The sequence below is a fragment of the Bombina bombina genome, chromosome 1 (genome assembly GCF_027579735.1).
Source record: "Bombina bombina isolate aBomBom1 chromosome 1, aBomBom1.pri, whole genome shotgun sequence".
Taxonomy (NCBI): domain Eukaryota; kingdom Metazoa; phylum Chordata; class Amphibia; order Anura; family Bombinatoridae; genus Bombina; species Bombina bombina.
The window spans coordinates 300,071,746-300,089,211 of record NC_069499.1 but is presented as its reverse complement, the minus strand read 5'-3'; the positions used below and the strand labels follow the sequence as shown (position 1 = coordinate 300,089,211).

The window sequence follows — 17,466 nt, the reverse complement described above, 5'->3', positions numbered from 1 at the left end:
TCCAAACAGTCTAATTTTCGTGCCTTTCGAAACTTCAAGGCGAGTGCGGCATCAACTTCCTCTAATGCAAAACAAGAGGGAACTTTTGCCCAGTCCAAGTTGGTCTGGAGACCTAACCAGACCTGGAACAAAGGGAAGCAGGCCAAAAAGCCTGCTGCTGCCCCTAAGACAGCATGAAGTATCAGCCCCCATCCGGTAACGGATCTAGTAGGGGGCAGACTTTCGCTCTTCGCCCAGGCTTGGGCAAGATATGTCCAGGATCCCTGGGCGTTGGAAATTGTATCCCAGGGATATCTTCTGGACTTCAAAGCTTCTCCTCCAAAAGGGAGATTTCACCTTTCACAATTATCTACAAACCAGATAAAGAGAGAGGCATTTTTACACTGTGTTCAAGACCTCCTAGTTATGGTAGTGATCCACCCAGTTCCAAAGGAGGAACAGGGACAAGGATTCTATTCAAATCTGTTTGTGGTTCCCAAAAAAGAGGGAACCTTCAGACCAATCTTAGATCTCAAGATCTTAAACAAATTTCTCAGGGTCCCATCATTCAAGATGGAGACTATTCGTACCATCCTGCCTATGATCCATGAGGGTCAATACATGACTACAGTGGATTTAAAGGATGCGTATCTTCACATTCCGATACACAAAGATCATCATCGGTTTCTCAGGTTTGCCTTCCTAGACAGGCATTACCAATTTGTAGCTCTTCCATTTTGGTTAGCTATAGCCCCAAGAATCTTTACGAAGGTTCTGGGGTCACTTCTGGCGGTCCTAAGGCCGCGGGGCATAGCAGTGGCCCCTTATTTAGATGACATTCTGATACAGGCGTCAAATTTCCAAATTGCCAAGTCTCATACGGACATAGTTCTGGCATTTCTGAGGTCGCATGGGTGGAAGGTGAACGAAGAAAAGAGTTCTCTATCCCCTCTCACAAGAGTATCCTTTCTGGGAACTCTAATAGATTCTGTAGAAATGAGGATTTACCTGACAGAGACCAGGTTATCAAAACTTCTAAATTCCTGCCGTGTTCTTTATTCCACTCCTCGCCCTTCGGTGGCTCAGTGTATGGAAGTAATCGGCTTAATGGTAGCGGCAATGGACATAGTGCCGTTTGCCCGCCTACATCTCAGACCACTGCAACTCTGCATGCTCAGTCAGTGGAATGGGGATTACACAGATTTGTCCCCTCTACTAAATCTGGATCAAGAGACCAGGGATTCTCTTCTCTGGTGGCTATCTCGGGTACATCTGTCCAAAGGTATGACCTTTCGCAGGCCAGATTGGACAATTGTAATGACAGATGCCAGCCTTCTAGGCTGGGGGGCAGTCTGGAACTCCCTGAAGGCTCAGGGATCGTGGACTCAGGAGGAGACACTCCTTCCGATAAACATTCTGGAACTAAGAGCGATATTCAATGCTCTTCAGGCTTGGCCTCAGCTAGCGACAATGAGGTTCATAAGATTTCAGTCGGACAACATCACGACTGTGGCTTACATCAACCATCAAGGGGGAACAAGGAGTTCCCTAGCGATGTTAGAAGTCTTAAAGATAATTCGCTGGGCAGAGATTCACTCTTGCCACCTATCAGCTATCCATATACCAGGTGTAGAGAACTGGGAGGCGGATTTTCTAAGTCGACAGACTTTTCATCCGGGGGAGTGGGAACTTCATCCGGAGGTGTTTGCACAATTGATTCATCGTTGGGGCAAACCAGAACTGGATCTCATGTAGTCTCGCCAGAACGCCAAGCTTCCTTGTTACGGATCCAGGTCCAGGGTCCCCAAGGCAACGCTGATAGATGCTCTAGCAGCACCTTGGTCCTTCAACCTGCTTATGTGTTTCCACCGTTTCCTCTGCTCCCTCGTCTGATTGCCAAAATCAAGCAGGAGAGAGCATCGGTGATCTTGATAGCGCCTGCGTGGCCACGCAGGACTTGGTATGCAGATCTGGTGGACATGTCATCCTTTCCACCATGGACTCTGCCGCTGAGACAGGACCTTCTACTTCAAGGTCCTTTCAACCATCCAAATCTAATTTCTCTGAGGCTGACTGCCTGGAGATTGAACGCTTGATTTTATCAAAGCGTGGTTTCTCCGAGTCAGTCATTGACACCTTAATTCAGGCTCGAAAGCCTGTCACCAGGAAAATCTATCATAAGATATGGCGTAAATATCTTTATTGGGGTGAATCCAAGAAGGATTGGAGAAAGGATTGTCAGCTAGTTCCTTAAAAGGACAGATTTCTGCTCTGTCTATTCTTTTGCACAAGCGTCTGGCGGATATTCCAGACGTTCAGGCATTTTGTCAGGCTTTAGTTAGAATCAAGCCTGTGTTTAAACCTGTTGCTCCACCTTGGAGCTTAAATTTGGTTCTTAAAGTTCTTCAGGGGGTTCCGTTTGAACCTCTTCATTCCATAGACATCAAACTTTTATCTTGGAAAGTTCTTTTTTTGGTAGCTATTTCCTCGGCTCGTAGAGTTTCTGAGTTATCTGCCTTACAATGTGATTCTCCTTATCTGATCTTCCATGCAGATAAGGTAGTTCTGCGTACCAAACCTGGGTTTTTACCTAAGGTGGTATCTAATAAGAATATCAATCAGGAGATTTTTGTTCCATCATTGTGTCCTAATCCTTCTTCAAAGAAGGAACGTCTATTACACAATCTTGACGTGGTTCGTGCTTTAAAGTTTTATTTACAAGCTACTAAAGATTTTCGTCAAACATCTGCTTTGTTTGTTGTCTACTCTGGACAGAGGAGAGGCCAAAAGGCTTCGGCAACTTCTCTTTCTTTTTGGCTAAGGAGTATAATACGCTTAGCTTATGAGACTGCTGGACAGCAGCCTCCTGAAAGGATTACAGCTCATTCTACTAGAGCTGTGGCTTCCACATGGGCCTTTAAAAATGAGGCTTCTGTTGAACAGATTTGCAAGGCGGCGACTTGGTCTTCGCTTCATACCTTTTCAAAATACTATAAATTTGATACTTTTGCTTCTTCGGAGGCTATTTTTGGGAGAAAGGTTTTACAGGCAGTGGTACCTTCCGTTTAAGTACCTGCCTTGTCCCTCCCTTCATCCGTGTACTTTAGCTTTGGTATTGGTATCCCACAAGTAATGGATGATCCGTGGACTGGATACACCTTACAAGAGACAACATAATTTATGCTTACCTGATAAATTTATTTCTCTTGTGGTGTATCCAGTCCACGGCCCGCCCTGTCATTTTAAGGCAGGTATTTTTTAAATTTTAAACTACAGTCACCACTGCACCCTATGGTTTCTCCTTTCTCTGTTTGTTTTCGGTCGAATGACTGGATATGGCAGTTAGGGGAGGAGCTATATAGACAGCTCTGCTGTGGGTGTCCTCTTGCAACTTCCTGTTGGGAAGGAGAATATCCCACAAGTAATGGATGATCCGTGGACTGGATACACCACAAGATAAATAAATTTATCAGGTAAGCATAAATTGTTTTTTTAATCAGTTTACAGAGAGATTTTTTTTTATATGCATTCAACGTGATATCAGAATCTATTATCTTTTTAAGAGCTTTCAGCATCTGAGCCCAAAAAAGTTAAGTCTTGGACACATCCACCATATGTGAATGAGAAAGCTTTATTCACTACATCATGTCCAATATTCCTCAGAAGTTATGAGGTAGATCAGTTTTAGTCCTTTAGGGGTCAAATACCACTGGATAAAAACGTTAATAAACATTTCAAAACTGTTAACAGATAGAGAGGATTTGGCTGTCTTACAAAACAAGATTTCAATTTCTCCTGGGGTTATGCATAATAGAGTAAGTACCTCTAATGCTGAGGGTGTCTGTGACCTTGAGAAATCTTTTTTTTTTTTGTTTTGTTAGGATGAGCATTGCAAAATGCTGACGCTAGCTAGACTTACTAAAACAAATGTAAAGAGTTTAACTAATGTCTTGTTTATTGTTTGTTTGTTCCAATTTTCAGTTTTTTTTTTTTTTTTTTTTAATAAAGTGGTATTTCTGTTGGTAAATTGTTATCCCTAGATAAGTACTCAGTCGTTTTAGATATCCCAGTATACAGAACCTTCCAAATGTTGTGTATCAAATATTGTAGTATATCAAGGTAATTCCTAGTGAGTGAGTATTTCTCTTGTAAGGTGTATCCAGTCCACGGATCATCCATTACTTGTGGGATATTCTCCTTCCCAACAGGAAGTTGCAAGAGGACACCCACAGCAGAGCTGTCTATATAGCTCCTCCCCTAACTGCCATATCCAGTCATTCTCTTGCAACTCTCAACAAACATGGAGGTAGTAAGAGAGAAGTGGTGAAATGTAGCTGTTATTTTACTTCAATCAAAAGTTTATTATTTTTAAATGGTACCGGAGTTGTACTATTTTGTTCCAGGCAGAAAAATAGAAGAATCTGCCTGTGATTTCTATGATCTTAGCAGGTTGTAACTAAGATCCATTGCTGTTCTCACACATGACTGAAGAGAGAGATAACTTCAGCGGGGGAATGGCGTGCAGGTTATCCTGCTATGAGGTATGTGCAGTTAAGATTTTTCTAGAAGATGTGAATGCTAGAAAATGCTGCTGATGCCAAAATTATGTAAGGTAAGCCTGAATACAGTGATTTAATAGCGACTGGTATCATGCTTACTTTCTGAGGTAATACTCTTTTATATTTACAATATAAAACGTTTGCTGGCATGTTTAAACGTTTTTATATATACTTTGGTGATAAAACTTTATTGGGGCCTAGATTTTTCCACATGGCTGGCTTAAATTTGCCTAGAAACAGTTTCCTGAGGCTTTCCACTGTGTTACTATGAGTGGGAGGGGCCTAATTTAGCGCTTTTTTGCGCAGTAACTTTTACAGACTGAGACATCCAGCTTCCTCCAGGAGTCCCATGAATGCTATAGGACATCAATAAAGGACTCTTAGGCTTTCCAAAATCGTTTGTTGGGGAAGGTAGGCCCACAGCAAGGCTGTGGCAGTTTGGTGTGACTGTTAAAAAAACGTCTATATCGTTTTTTTGATCCGGGTTTTGAACTAAGGGGTTAATCATCCATTTGCAAGTGGGTGCAATGCTCTGTTAGCCTATTATACACACTGTAAAAATTTCGTTTGATTTACTGCCTTTTTTCACTGTTTTTCAAATTCTGACAAAATTTGTTTCTCCTAAAGGCACAGTACCGTTTATTATATTTGCTTGTTAACTTGATTTAAAGTGTTTTCCAAGCTTGCTAGTCTCATTTCTAGTCTGTACAAACATGTCTGATATAGAGGAAACTCCTTGTTCATTATGTTTAAAAGCCATTGTGGAGCCCCCTCTTAGAATGTGTACCAAATGTACTGATTTCACTTTAAGCAATAAAGATCATATTCTGTCTTTAAAAAATTTATCACCAGAGGAATCTGACGAGGGGGAAGTTATGCCGACTAACTCTCCCCACGTGTCAGATCCTTTGACTCCCGCTCAAGGGACTCACGCTCAAATGGCGCCAAGTACATCTAGGGCGCCCATAGCGTTTACTTTACAAGACATGGCGGCAGTCATGGATAATACACTGTCAGCGGTATTAGCCAGACTACCTGAATTTAGAGGAAAGCGAGATAGCTCTGGAGTTAGACGAAATACAGAGCATACTGACGCTTTAAGAGCTATGTCTGATACTGCTTCACAATATGCAGAAGCTGAAGAAGGAGAGCTTCTTTCTGTGGGTGATGTTTCTGACTCAGGGAAGATGATGCAACCTGATTCTGATATTTCTACATTTAAATTTAAGCTTGAACACCTCCGCGTGTTACTCAGGGAGGTTTTAGTTGCTCTTAATGACTGTGATACAATTGCAGTGCCAGAGAAATTTTGTAGACTGGATAAATACTATGCAGTGCCGGTGTGTACTGATGTTTTTCCAATACCTAAAAGGTTTACAGAAATTATTACTAAGAAATGGGATAGACCAGGTGTGCCGTTCTCTCCCCCTCCTATTTTTTGAAAAATGTTTCCAATAGACGCCACCACACGGGACTTATGGCAGACAGTTCCTAAGGTGGATGGAGCAGTTTCTACTCTAGCAAAGCGTACTACTATCCCTGTCGAGGACAGTTGTGCTTTCTTAGATCCAATGGATAAAAAGTTAGAGGGTTACCTTAAGAAAATGTTTATTCAACAAGGTTTTATTCTACAGCCCCTTGCATGCATTGCTCCTGTCATGCCCTTCCTCAGGATAGGTCCAAATCAAGGGCCAAACAGTCTAATTTTCGTGCCTTTCGAAACTTCAAGGCAAGTGCGGCATCAACTTCCTCTAATGCAAAACAAGAGGGAACTTTTGCTCAGTCCAAGACGGTCTGGAGACCTAACCAGACCTGGAACAAGGGTAAGCAGGCCAAAAAGCCTGCTGCTGCCTCTAAGACAGCATGAAGGAACGGCCCCCTATCCGGTAACGGATCTAGTAGGGGGCAGACTTTCGCTCTTCGCCCAGGCGTGGGCAAGAGATGTCCAGGATCCCTGGGCGTTGGAAATTATATCCCAGGGATATCTTCTGGATTTCAAGGCTTCCCCCCCAAAAGGGAGATTTCACCTTTCACAATTATCTGCAAACCAGATAAAGAGTGAGGCATTCTTACACTGTGAACAAGACCTCCTAGTTATGGGAGTGATCCATCCAGTTCCAAAGGAGGAACAGGGACAGGGATTTTACTCAAATCTGTTTGTAGTTCCCAAAAAAGAGGGAACCTTCAGACCAATTTTGGATCTAAAGATCTTAAACAAATTCCTCAGAGTTCCATCATTCAAGATGGAGACTATTCGTACCATCCTACCTATGATCCAGGAGGGTCAATACATGACTACAGTGGATTTAAAGGATGCTTATCTTCACATTCCGATACACAAAGATCATCATCGGTTTCTCAGGTTTGCCTTCCTAGACAGGCATTACCAGTTTGTAGCTCTTCCCTTTGGGTTAGCTACAGCCCCAAGAATTTTTACGAAGGTTCTGGGGTCGCTTCTGGCGGTCCTAAGGCCGCGGGGCATAGCAATGGCCCTTTATTTAGACGACATCCTGATTCAGGCGTCAAACTTCCAAATTGCCAAGTCTCATACGGACATAGTGTTGGCATTTCTGAGGTTGCATGGGTGGAAGGTGAACGAGGAAAAGAGTTCTCTATCCCCCCTTACAAGAGTTTCCTTCCTAGGGACTCTGATAGATTCTGTAGAAATGAAAATTTACCTGACGGAGTCCAGGTTATCAAAACTTCTAAATTCCTGCCGTGTTCTTTATTCCATTCCTCGCCCTTCGGTGGCTCAGTGCATTGAAGTAATCGGCTTAATGGTAGCGGCAATGGACATAGTGCCGTTTGCACACCTACATCTCAGACCGCTGCAACTCTGCATGCTCAGTCAGTGGAATGGGGATTACACAGATTTGTCCCCTCTACTAAATCTGGATCAAGAGACCAGGGATTCTCTTCTCTGGTGGCTATCTCGGGTCCATCTGTCCAAAGGTATGACCTTTCGCAGGCCAGATTGGACAATTGTAACGACAGATGCCAGCCTTCTAGGTTGGGGTGCAGTCTGGAACTCCCTGAAGGCTCAGGGATCGTGGACTCAGGAGGAGTCACTCCTTCCAATAAACATTCTGGAACTAAGAGCGATATTCAATGCTCTTCAGGCTTGGCCTCATCTAGCGACAATGAGGTTCATCAGATTTCAGTCGGACAACATCGCGACTGTGGCTTACATCAACCATCAAGGGGGAACAAGGAGTTCCCTAGCGATGTTAGATGTCTCAAAGATAATTCGCTGGGCAGAGATTCACTCTTGCCACCTATCAGCTATCCATATCCCAGGTGTAGAGAACTGGGAGGCGGATTTTCTAAGTCGACAGACTTTTCATCCGGGCGAGTGGGAACTCCATCTGGAGGTGTTTGCACAATTGATTCATCGTTGGGGCAGACCAGAACTGGATCTCATGGCGTCTCGCCAGAACGCCAAGCTTCCTTGTTACGGATCCAGGTCCAGGGACCCCAAGGCAACGCTGATAGATGCTCTAGCAGCGCCTTGGTCCTTCAACCTGGCTTATGTGTTTCCACCGTTTTCTCTGCTCCCTTGTCTGATTGCCAAAATCAAGCAGGAGAGAGCATCGGTGATCTTGATAGCGCCTGCGTGGCCACTCAGGACTTGGTATGCAGATCTGGTGGACATGTCATCCTTTCCACCATGGACTCTGCCGCTGAGACAGGACCTTCTACTTCAAGGTCCTTTCAACCATCCAAATCTAATTTCTCTGAGGCTGACTGCCTGGAGATTGAACGCTTGATTTTATCAAAGCGTGGTTTCTCCGAGTCCGTCATTGATACCTTAATTCAGGCACGAAAGCCTGTCACCAGGAAAATCTATCATAAGATATGTCGTAAATATCTTTATTGGTGTGAATCCAAGGGCTACTCATGGAGTAAGGTCAGGATTCCCAGGATATTATCTTTTCTCCAAGAAGGATTGGAGAAAGGATTGTCAGCTAGTTCCTTAAAGGGACAGATTTCTGCACTATCTATTCTTTTGCACAAACGTCTGGCGGATGTCCCAGACATTCAGGCATTTTGTCAGGCTTTAGTTAGAATCAAGCCTGTGTTTAAACCTGTTGCTCCACCATGGAGTTTAAATTTGATTCTTAAAGTTCTTCAGGGTGTTCTGTTTGAACCTCCTTATTCCATAGATGTCAAACTTTTATCTTGGAAAGTTCTTTTTTTGGTAGCTATTTCCTCGGCTCGTAGAGTTTCCGAGTTATCTGCCTTACAATGTGATTCTCCTTATCTGATCTTCCATGCAGATAAGGTAGTTCTGCATACCAAACCTGGGTTTTTACCTAAGGTGATATCTAATAAGAATATCAATCAAGAGATTGTTGTTCCCTCTTTGTTTCCTAATCCTTCTTCAAAGAAGGAAGTCTATTACACAATCTGGACGTGGTTCGTGCTTTAAAGTTTTACTTACAAGCTACTAAAGATTTTCGTCAAACATCTGCTTCTGTTTGTTGTCTACTCTGGACAGAGGAGAGGTCAAAAGGCTTCGGCAACTTCTCTTTCTTTTTGGCTAAAAAGCATAATCCGCTTAGCCTATGAGACTGCTGGCCAGCAGCCTCCAGAAAGGATTACAGCTCATTCTACTAGAGCTGTGGCTTCCACATGGGCCTTTAAAAATGAGGCTTCTGTTGAACAGATTTGCAAGGCAGCGACTTGGTCTTTGCTTCATACTTTTTCAAAATTCTACAAATTTGATACTTTTGCTTCTTCGGAGGCTATTTTTGGGAGAAAGGTTTTACAGGCAGTGGTACCTTCCGTTTAAGTACCTGCCTTGTCCCTCCCTTCATCCGTGTACTTTAGCTTTGGTATTGGTATCCCACAAGTAATGGATGATCCGTGGACTGGATACACCTTACAAGAGACCACATAATTTATGCTTACCTGATAAATTTATTTCTCTTGTGGTGTATCCAGTCCACGGCCCGCCCTGTCATTTTAAGGCAGGTATTTTTTAAATTTTAAACTACAGTCACCACTGCACCCTATGGTTTCTCCTTTCTCTGTTTGTTTTCGGTCGAATGACTGGATATGGCAGTTAGGGGAGGAGCTATATAGACAGCTCTGCTGTGGGTGTCCTCTTGCAACTTCCTGTTGGGAAGGAGAATATCCCACAAATAATGGATGATCCGTGGACTGGATACACCACAAGAGAAATAAATTTATCAGGTAAGCATAAATTATGTTTTTAAGTACATGCAAGATACATAGTAAGACATTTATATTTATCAAACATATATGTCCTATCCATGAGTGCCGGGTAATAGCTTGCTTGATAGCAGTATATAATATATAAAAAATAATGTTGATAGAAATATTAAGTTGTTACATTTTTCTGAAGTATTTTTGATCTATATTTAATGACAGTATTTTGTAAATTCTGCAAAGAGATTAAGAGACATTCTGATTTATTAATATATTCACTAAGAAGTTTATAATTCATCTAACAATACAGGAAACAAAAGCACAGTTAAGGAAGTCATTAAAATCATTTTATTTGCAGAAAGTTAAACTTTACAAGTTGGTTAGTCAACATCAGTCCCTTTCATCAGATATTTGTTCTTGCTTATGCTAGCAGTGAGTGCCCTAGTTGCTAAAGTGAAAAGAACTGGGGAAAGAGGACATCTTTGCCTTGTCTCATTTTTTATATTAAATGCATCAGCTAGAAAGCCACTTAAAAGGGACAGTCTAGTTAAAATTAAACTTGATTCAGATAGGGCATGCAATTTTAAACAACTTTCCAATTAACTTTTATCATTAAATTTGCTTTGTTCTTTTGGTATTCTGTGTTAAAAGATAAACCTAGGTAGGCTCATATGCTAATTTCTAAGCCCTTGAAGGTCGCCTCTTGTTTCAGTGCATTTTTACAGTTTTTCACAGCTAGACTGCGCTAGTTCAAGTTTTTCATATAGATATCATTGTGCTCACTCCTGTGGAATTATTTATGAGTCAGCACTGACAAGTCTATCAAAAGAACTGTGATAAGGGGGCAGTCTGCAGAAGCTTAGATACAAGGTAATCACAGAGGTAAAAATGTATTAATAACATTGTTGGTTATGCAAAACTGGGGAATGGGTAATAAAGGGATTATCTATCTTTTTAAACAATAATCTTTTTGAAGTAGACTGTGCCTTTTTAAAATGCTTTGTGTTATGCCTTGTAATATATTTTCAGACAATACCACTAAAATGCTGTTTTCTTTCTGCAGTGTTATTTATTCGCATACAGCACAAGCTGGAGGAACGTCAAATCTTTCTTGGCCTTTGGATTAATCTGTCTATGTAATATGTATCTACATGAACTTCGCACCCTTTGGCAGCTTTTCTTCCATGTTACAGTAGGGGCTTTTATAACACTACAAATACGATTTAGGCAGCCACAAAGCAAGTCTCCAGATTACAACGTCTAAGAGGAGCAAATAGGAGAGTATTCCATACAGTTCCACTCGGGGAAGGACATTTTATTTTATCCTGATAACGGGCTGCCTGTTTTTTTTTTTGCACCTAAATTAAGAAGTGTTCTGCTGCCTATCCACTGGATCAAACAGTATTCAATTCACCTGGCACAGGGATGTTTACTACTATGTTTTTGTTGGTATAAGATTTTCTTTTGTTATTGCCTTTGTAAGGCAGTGGTGTTCTAAATAAAACAATGCTGTATAAACTGGCTACTTGTGGGAAATGTTGTCTAGATAAATGTTGTTTGATTTATAACATTTTTGTTAATCCTACCTCAAGTTTCATCTCAAGCCACAAATAACATAGACGATTGTGAGATGAATGTATAAAGGTTATTAAAGTTAACTTTTTTCTGTATGTGTATTATGTATCGGCAGCTTTTTATGTATGCGCAGTATGTATCAGCAGCTTTGTATGTATGTGCAGTATGTATCAGTAGAGTTTATATATGTGCAGTGCAGTATGTATCAGCAGCTGTTATATATGTGCAGTATGTATCAGCAGTGTTTATATATGTGCAGTATGTATCAGCAGCGTTTATATATGTGCAGTATGTATCAGCAGCTGTTATATATGTGCAGTATGTATCAGCAGTGTTTATATATGTGCAGTATGTATCAGCAGCATTTATATATGTGCAGTATGTATCAGCAGCTGTTATATTTGTGCAGTATGTATCAGCAGTGTTTATATATGTGCAGTATGTATCAGTAGTGTTTATATATGTGCAGTATGTATCAGCAGTGTTTATATATGTTCAGTATGTATTAGCAGCATTTATATATGTGCAGTATGTATCAGCAGTGTTTATATATGTGCAGTATGTATCAGCAGTGTTTTTATATGTGCAGTATGTATCAGCAGTGTTTATATATGTGCAGTATGTATCAGCAGCATTTATATCTGTGCAGTATGTATCAGCAGTGTTTATATATGTGCAGTATGTATCAGCAGTGTTTATATATGTGCAGTATGTATCAGTAGCATTTATATATGTGCAGTATGTATTAGCAGCGTTTATATATATATATATATATATATATATATATATATATATATATATATATATATATATATGTGCAGTATGTATCAGCAGCATTTATATATGTGCAGTATGTATTAGCAGCATTTATATATATATATATATATATATATATATATATATGTTCAGTATGTATTAGCAGCATTTATATATGTGCAGTATGTATTAGCAGCACTTATATATATATATATATATGTGTGTGCAGTATGTATCAGCAGCATTTATATATGTGCAGTATGTATCAGCAGCAGTTATATATGTGCAGTATACATCAGCAGCATTTATATATGTGCAGTATGTATTAGCAGCATTTATATATATATATATATATATATGTGCAGTATGTATCAGCAGCGTTTATATATGTGCAGTATGTATCAGAAGAGTTTATATATGTGCAGTATGTATCAGCAGCGTTTATATATGTGCAGTATGTATCAGCAGCTTTTATATATGTGCAGTATGTATCAGTAGCTTTTTATATATGTGCAGTATGTATCAGCAGCGTTTATATATGTGCAGTATGTATCAGTAGCTTTTTATATATGTGCAGTATGTATCAGTAGCTTTTTATATATGTGCAGTATGTATCAGCAGCATTTATATATATATATATATATGTGCAGTATGTATCAGCAGCGTTTATATATGTGCAGTATGTATCAGAAGAGTTTATATATGTGCAGTATGTATCAGCAGCGTTTATATATGTGCAGTATGTATCAGCAGCTTTTATATATGTGCAGTATGTATCAGTAGCTTTTTATATATGTGCAGTATGTATCAGCAGCGTTTATATATGTGCAGTATGTATCAGTAGCTTTTTATATATGTGCAGTATGTATCAGTAGCTTTTTATATATGTGCAGTATGTATCAGCAGCGTTTATATATGTGCAGTATGTATCAGCAGCTTTTATGTATGTGCAGTATGTATCAGCAGTGTTTATATATGTTCAGTATGTATTCGCAGCATTTATATATGTGCAGTATGTATCAGCAGTGTTTATATAAGTGCAGTATGTATCAGCAGTGTTTATATATGTGCAGTATGTATTCGCAGCATTTATATATGTGCAGTATGTATCAGCAGTGTTTATATATGTGCAGTATGTATCAGCAGTGTTTATATATGTGCAGTATGTATCAGCAGTGTTTATATATGTGCAGTATGTATTCGCAGCATTTATATATGTGCAGTATGTATCAGCAGTGTTTATATATGTGCAGTATGTATCAGCATATACATGTACTACAGGTACATAGATGATATTGTTATGATTTGGGAGGGAGAGTCCAAAGAAATAGAGAGTTTTATAGAACATATGAATTCTAATAACTATAATCTAGAATTCACATATACACAATCCAAGACAGAGATTAGTTTCTTGGATTTAACATTATTTGTAGATAAAAATAAAATAGCAGTAAAAAATTTCAGAAAAGAAACTGATAGAAATGGTTTACTAAACGCAAGAAGTGGTCACTATAAACAGTGGAAGAACAACATACCACTTGGTCAATACCAGCGCATTAGGCGCAATTGTACTAATGATAATGATTATAACCACGAAGCTGATATTTTAACTAAAACGTTTTTAGACAAAGGGTATAATAATGAGCTCCTTCTAACAATGAAAAACAAGGTGGATTTGATGGACAGAAAACACCTATTGGAGAAAATAAACAGTAAGAAGGTCACTGAACATGTAGTGGAGAATAAAAATCCAAAATTTATCACAAGATATAATAACCAACATTATAGGATCAAAGATATATTGAACAAACACTGGAATGTGTTGCAATTAGACCCCATCCTAAAGAAATCACTGGGAGAAAAACCAGAAATGGTATTTAGGAAGAATAGAGATTTAAAAAATATTTTGGCCCCTAGCAAACTTCGGAGTAGACCTCCAGTAAAGATATCAAACTGGGGGACTAGTACAGGTACATTTAAATGTAAAAAGAAAGATTGTGTAATGTGTCCCCATATACCCAGTAATCACAATGTTATTGAAAATTTTGATAATTCGAAAAAGTTTTCCAACAAAGATAGGTGTACCTGTATGAGCACCCATGTGGTATATCACCTTAAGTGTAAATGCATTTATATTTATGTAGGTAGAACGAAAAGAAAAATAAAGTACCGTTTTAGGGAACACCTAAATAATATTGATAAAGGTCTTGAAACTCATAGTGTCTCCCAGCATTTTAAACAGGCACACAATTGTGATCCTAAGAATTTAGAAATTAAAGTTATAGAATGGGTCCCTCCAAATGTATGGGACACTAATAGGCTGCTTAAATTACGGCAACGAGAAACATTCTGGATTAAAAAGTTGGATTGCCTTTACCCACAGGGGTTAAATATTGATTTAGACATACAGGCCTTTTTAACTTAAGGTGTTAATAGGGGTGAAGTCCATTTTATATTTTTTATTGTAATTTATCCTATATTTTATCATACATTTTTATGCTTTTAATTATGATATTTATTGTTATATTTAAACGAAATTATTTTTTTATATATTTATAGATGATCTATGTATTTTACATCAATAATAGTGGTTTTTAAGAAGTTATAGGTAAGCATATATTTTTTTTCTGATGAATATTTTTTGAATCATATTGGTATGCAAATGAGCTCATACAATGTAATATCTATGTAGGTAAACTTATGCAACTAATAATTTGTTATATCAATTATGGCATGTATACTTAGCTCTCTAATATAATTTTAGGAGGCAATGAAATAGTTAATTATTAAATACTGGTTGCCACCTCCTATAAAAGGCAGGAAGTCGGTGAATAGTAACACTCTTGAAAAAGTTCCAGCACGGAACGAAACGTACGTCGAGTGAGGGGGCAGTAATATTGCTCTTTACATAATTTGTTCAAATCCAGTGAAGCCGCCTTTTGTTGTGTATTTCTTGTGATCGATTTACACTCAGCGGGCTGAGGATACCTCGTTATGCATGGCTAATATGCCTTTGTATGGTCCAGTTTAAATATTTTTCTTCCCTGTGTCAAAGAGACTTAATACTCTATTGGGAGAAGGATTCTAACAACCTTCGTGAACCAACCAATAGCGGAGGGTTGAGTTACGGAAGTGACTACCGGATTGGTTAAATCCCAACACACCTACAGATAGCTGGGTCACTGACGCCGCACGCCACGCTAGTAAAGCAGGAGGAAAAGAGAACTCATCGGGTGATATTATACACCGCATGTTTTAATCTTTTAAATTGTGAGTGTGATTCTTATGTGTGTTTTATGTTAATTACTTAATATATTGGTACAGACAGTCTGCACTTAGATGCGTTTTTGGGCGCTCTTTTTTTCTCTATTTTTCTTTTAGGTTATGTATCAGCAGTGTTTATATATGTGCAGTATGTATCAGCAGCATTTATATCTCTGCAGTATGTATCAGTAGCATTTATATATGTGCAGTATGTATTAGCAGCGTTTATATATATATGTGCAGTATGTATCAGCAGCATTTATATATGTGCAGTATGTATTAGCAGCATTTATATATGTGCAGTGCAGTATGTATTAGCAGCGTTTATATATGTGCAGTATGTATCAGCAGCATTTATATATGTTCAGTATGTATCAACAGCGTTTATATATGTGCAGTATGTATCAGCAGCGTTTATATATGTGCAGTGCAGTATGTATCAGCAGTGTTTATATATGTGCAGTATGTATCAGCAGCGTTTATATATGTGCAGTATGTATCAGCAGCTTTTTATGTATGTGCAGTATGTATCAACAGCGTTTATATATGTGCAGTATGTATCAGCAGCGTTTATATATGTGCAGTGCAGTATGTATCAGCAGTGTTTATATATGTGCAGTATGTATCAGCAGCGTTTATATATGTGCAGTATGTATCAGCAGCTTTTTATGTATGTGCAGTATGTATCAACAGCGTTTATATATGTGCAGTATGTATCAGCAGCTTTTTATGTATGTGCAGTATGTATCAACAGCGTTTATATATGTTCAGTATGTATTAGCAGCGTTTATATATGTGCAGTATGTATTAGCAGTGTTTATATATGTGCAGTGAAGTATGTATTAGCAGCGTTTATATATGTGCAGTGCAGTATGTATTAGCAGCGTTTATATATGTGCAGTATGTATCAGCAGCGTTTATATATGTGCAGTATGTATTACCAGCGTTTATATATGTGCAGTGCAGTATGTATTAGCAGCGTTTATATATGTGCAGTATGTATTAGCAGTGTTTATATATGTGCAGTGCAGTATGTATTAGCAGCGTTTATATATGTGCAGTATGTATTAGCAGCGTTTATATATGTGCAGTATGTATTAGCAGCGTTTATATATGTGCAGTGCAGTATGTATTAGCAGCGTTTATATATGTGCAGTATGTATTAGCAGCGTTTATATATGTGGAGTGCAGTATGTATTAGCAGTGTTTATATATGTGCAGTATGTATCAGTAGTTTTTATATATGTGCAGTATGTATTAGCTTTTATATATGTGCAGTATGTATTAGCAGCTTTTATATATGTGCAGTATGTATCAGCAGCTTTTTATGTATGTGCAGTATGTATTAGCAGCTTTTATATATGTGCAGTATGTATCAGCAGCGTTTATATATGTGCAGTGCAGTATGTATCAGCAGCATTTATATATGTGCAGTATGTATCAGCAGCGTTTATATATGTGCAGTATGTATCAGCAGCGTTTATATATGTGCAGTGCAGTATGTATCAGCAGCATTTATATATGTGCAGTATGTATCATCAGCTTTTATGTATGTTCAGTATGTTTTAGCAGCGTTTATATATGTGCAGTATGTATCAGCAGCATTTATATATGTGCAGTATGTATCAGCAGCATTTATATATGTGCAGTATGTATCAGCAGCGTATATATATGTGCAGTATGTATTAGCAGCTTTTATATATGTGCAGTATGTATCAGCAGCTTTTATATATGTGCAGTATGCATCAGCAGCGTATATATATGTGCAGTATGTATTAGTAGAGTTTATATATGTGCAGTATGTATCAGCAGCTTTTATATATGTGCAGTATGTATTAGCAGCGTTTATATATGTGCAGTGCAGTATTTATCAGCAGCGTTTATATATGTGCAGTATATATCAGCAGCATTTTTATATTTGCAGTATGTATCAACAGCATTTATGTATGTGCAGTATGTATCAGCAGCGTTTATATATGTGCAGTATGTATCAGCAGCATTTATATATGTTCAGTATGTATCAACAGCGTTTATATATGTGCAGTATGTATCAGCAGCGTTTATATATGTGCAGTGCAGTATGTATCAGCAGTGTTTATATATGTGCAGTATGTATCAGCAGCGTTTATATATGTGTAGTATGTATCAGCAGCTTTTTATG

The 17,466-nt window shown here is 38.7% G+C and overlaps 1 protein-coding gene across 2 annotated transcripts in view; it reads left to right on the top strand.

Annotated features, from left to right (window-relative positions):
* SEC22A (SEC22 homolog A, vesicle trafficking protein) overlaps positions 1–11,231 on the top strand; it is a 189,790-nt gene extending 178,559 nt beyond the window's left edge. For both annotated transcript variants that reach the window (XM_053698069.1, XM_053698068.1), the window contains one exon: positions 10,774–11,231. In XM_053698069.1, the coding sequence (XP_053554044.1) occupies positions 10,774–10,974 (201 nt within the window). In that variant the 3' untranslated portion in view covers positions 10,975–11,231. The remainder of the gene's footprint in view (positions 1–10,773) is intronic.
* The last annotated feature ends 6,235 nt before the right edge of the window (positions 11,232–17,466 follow it).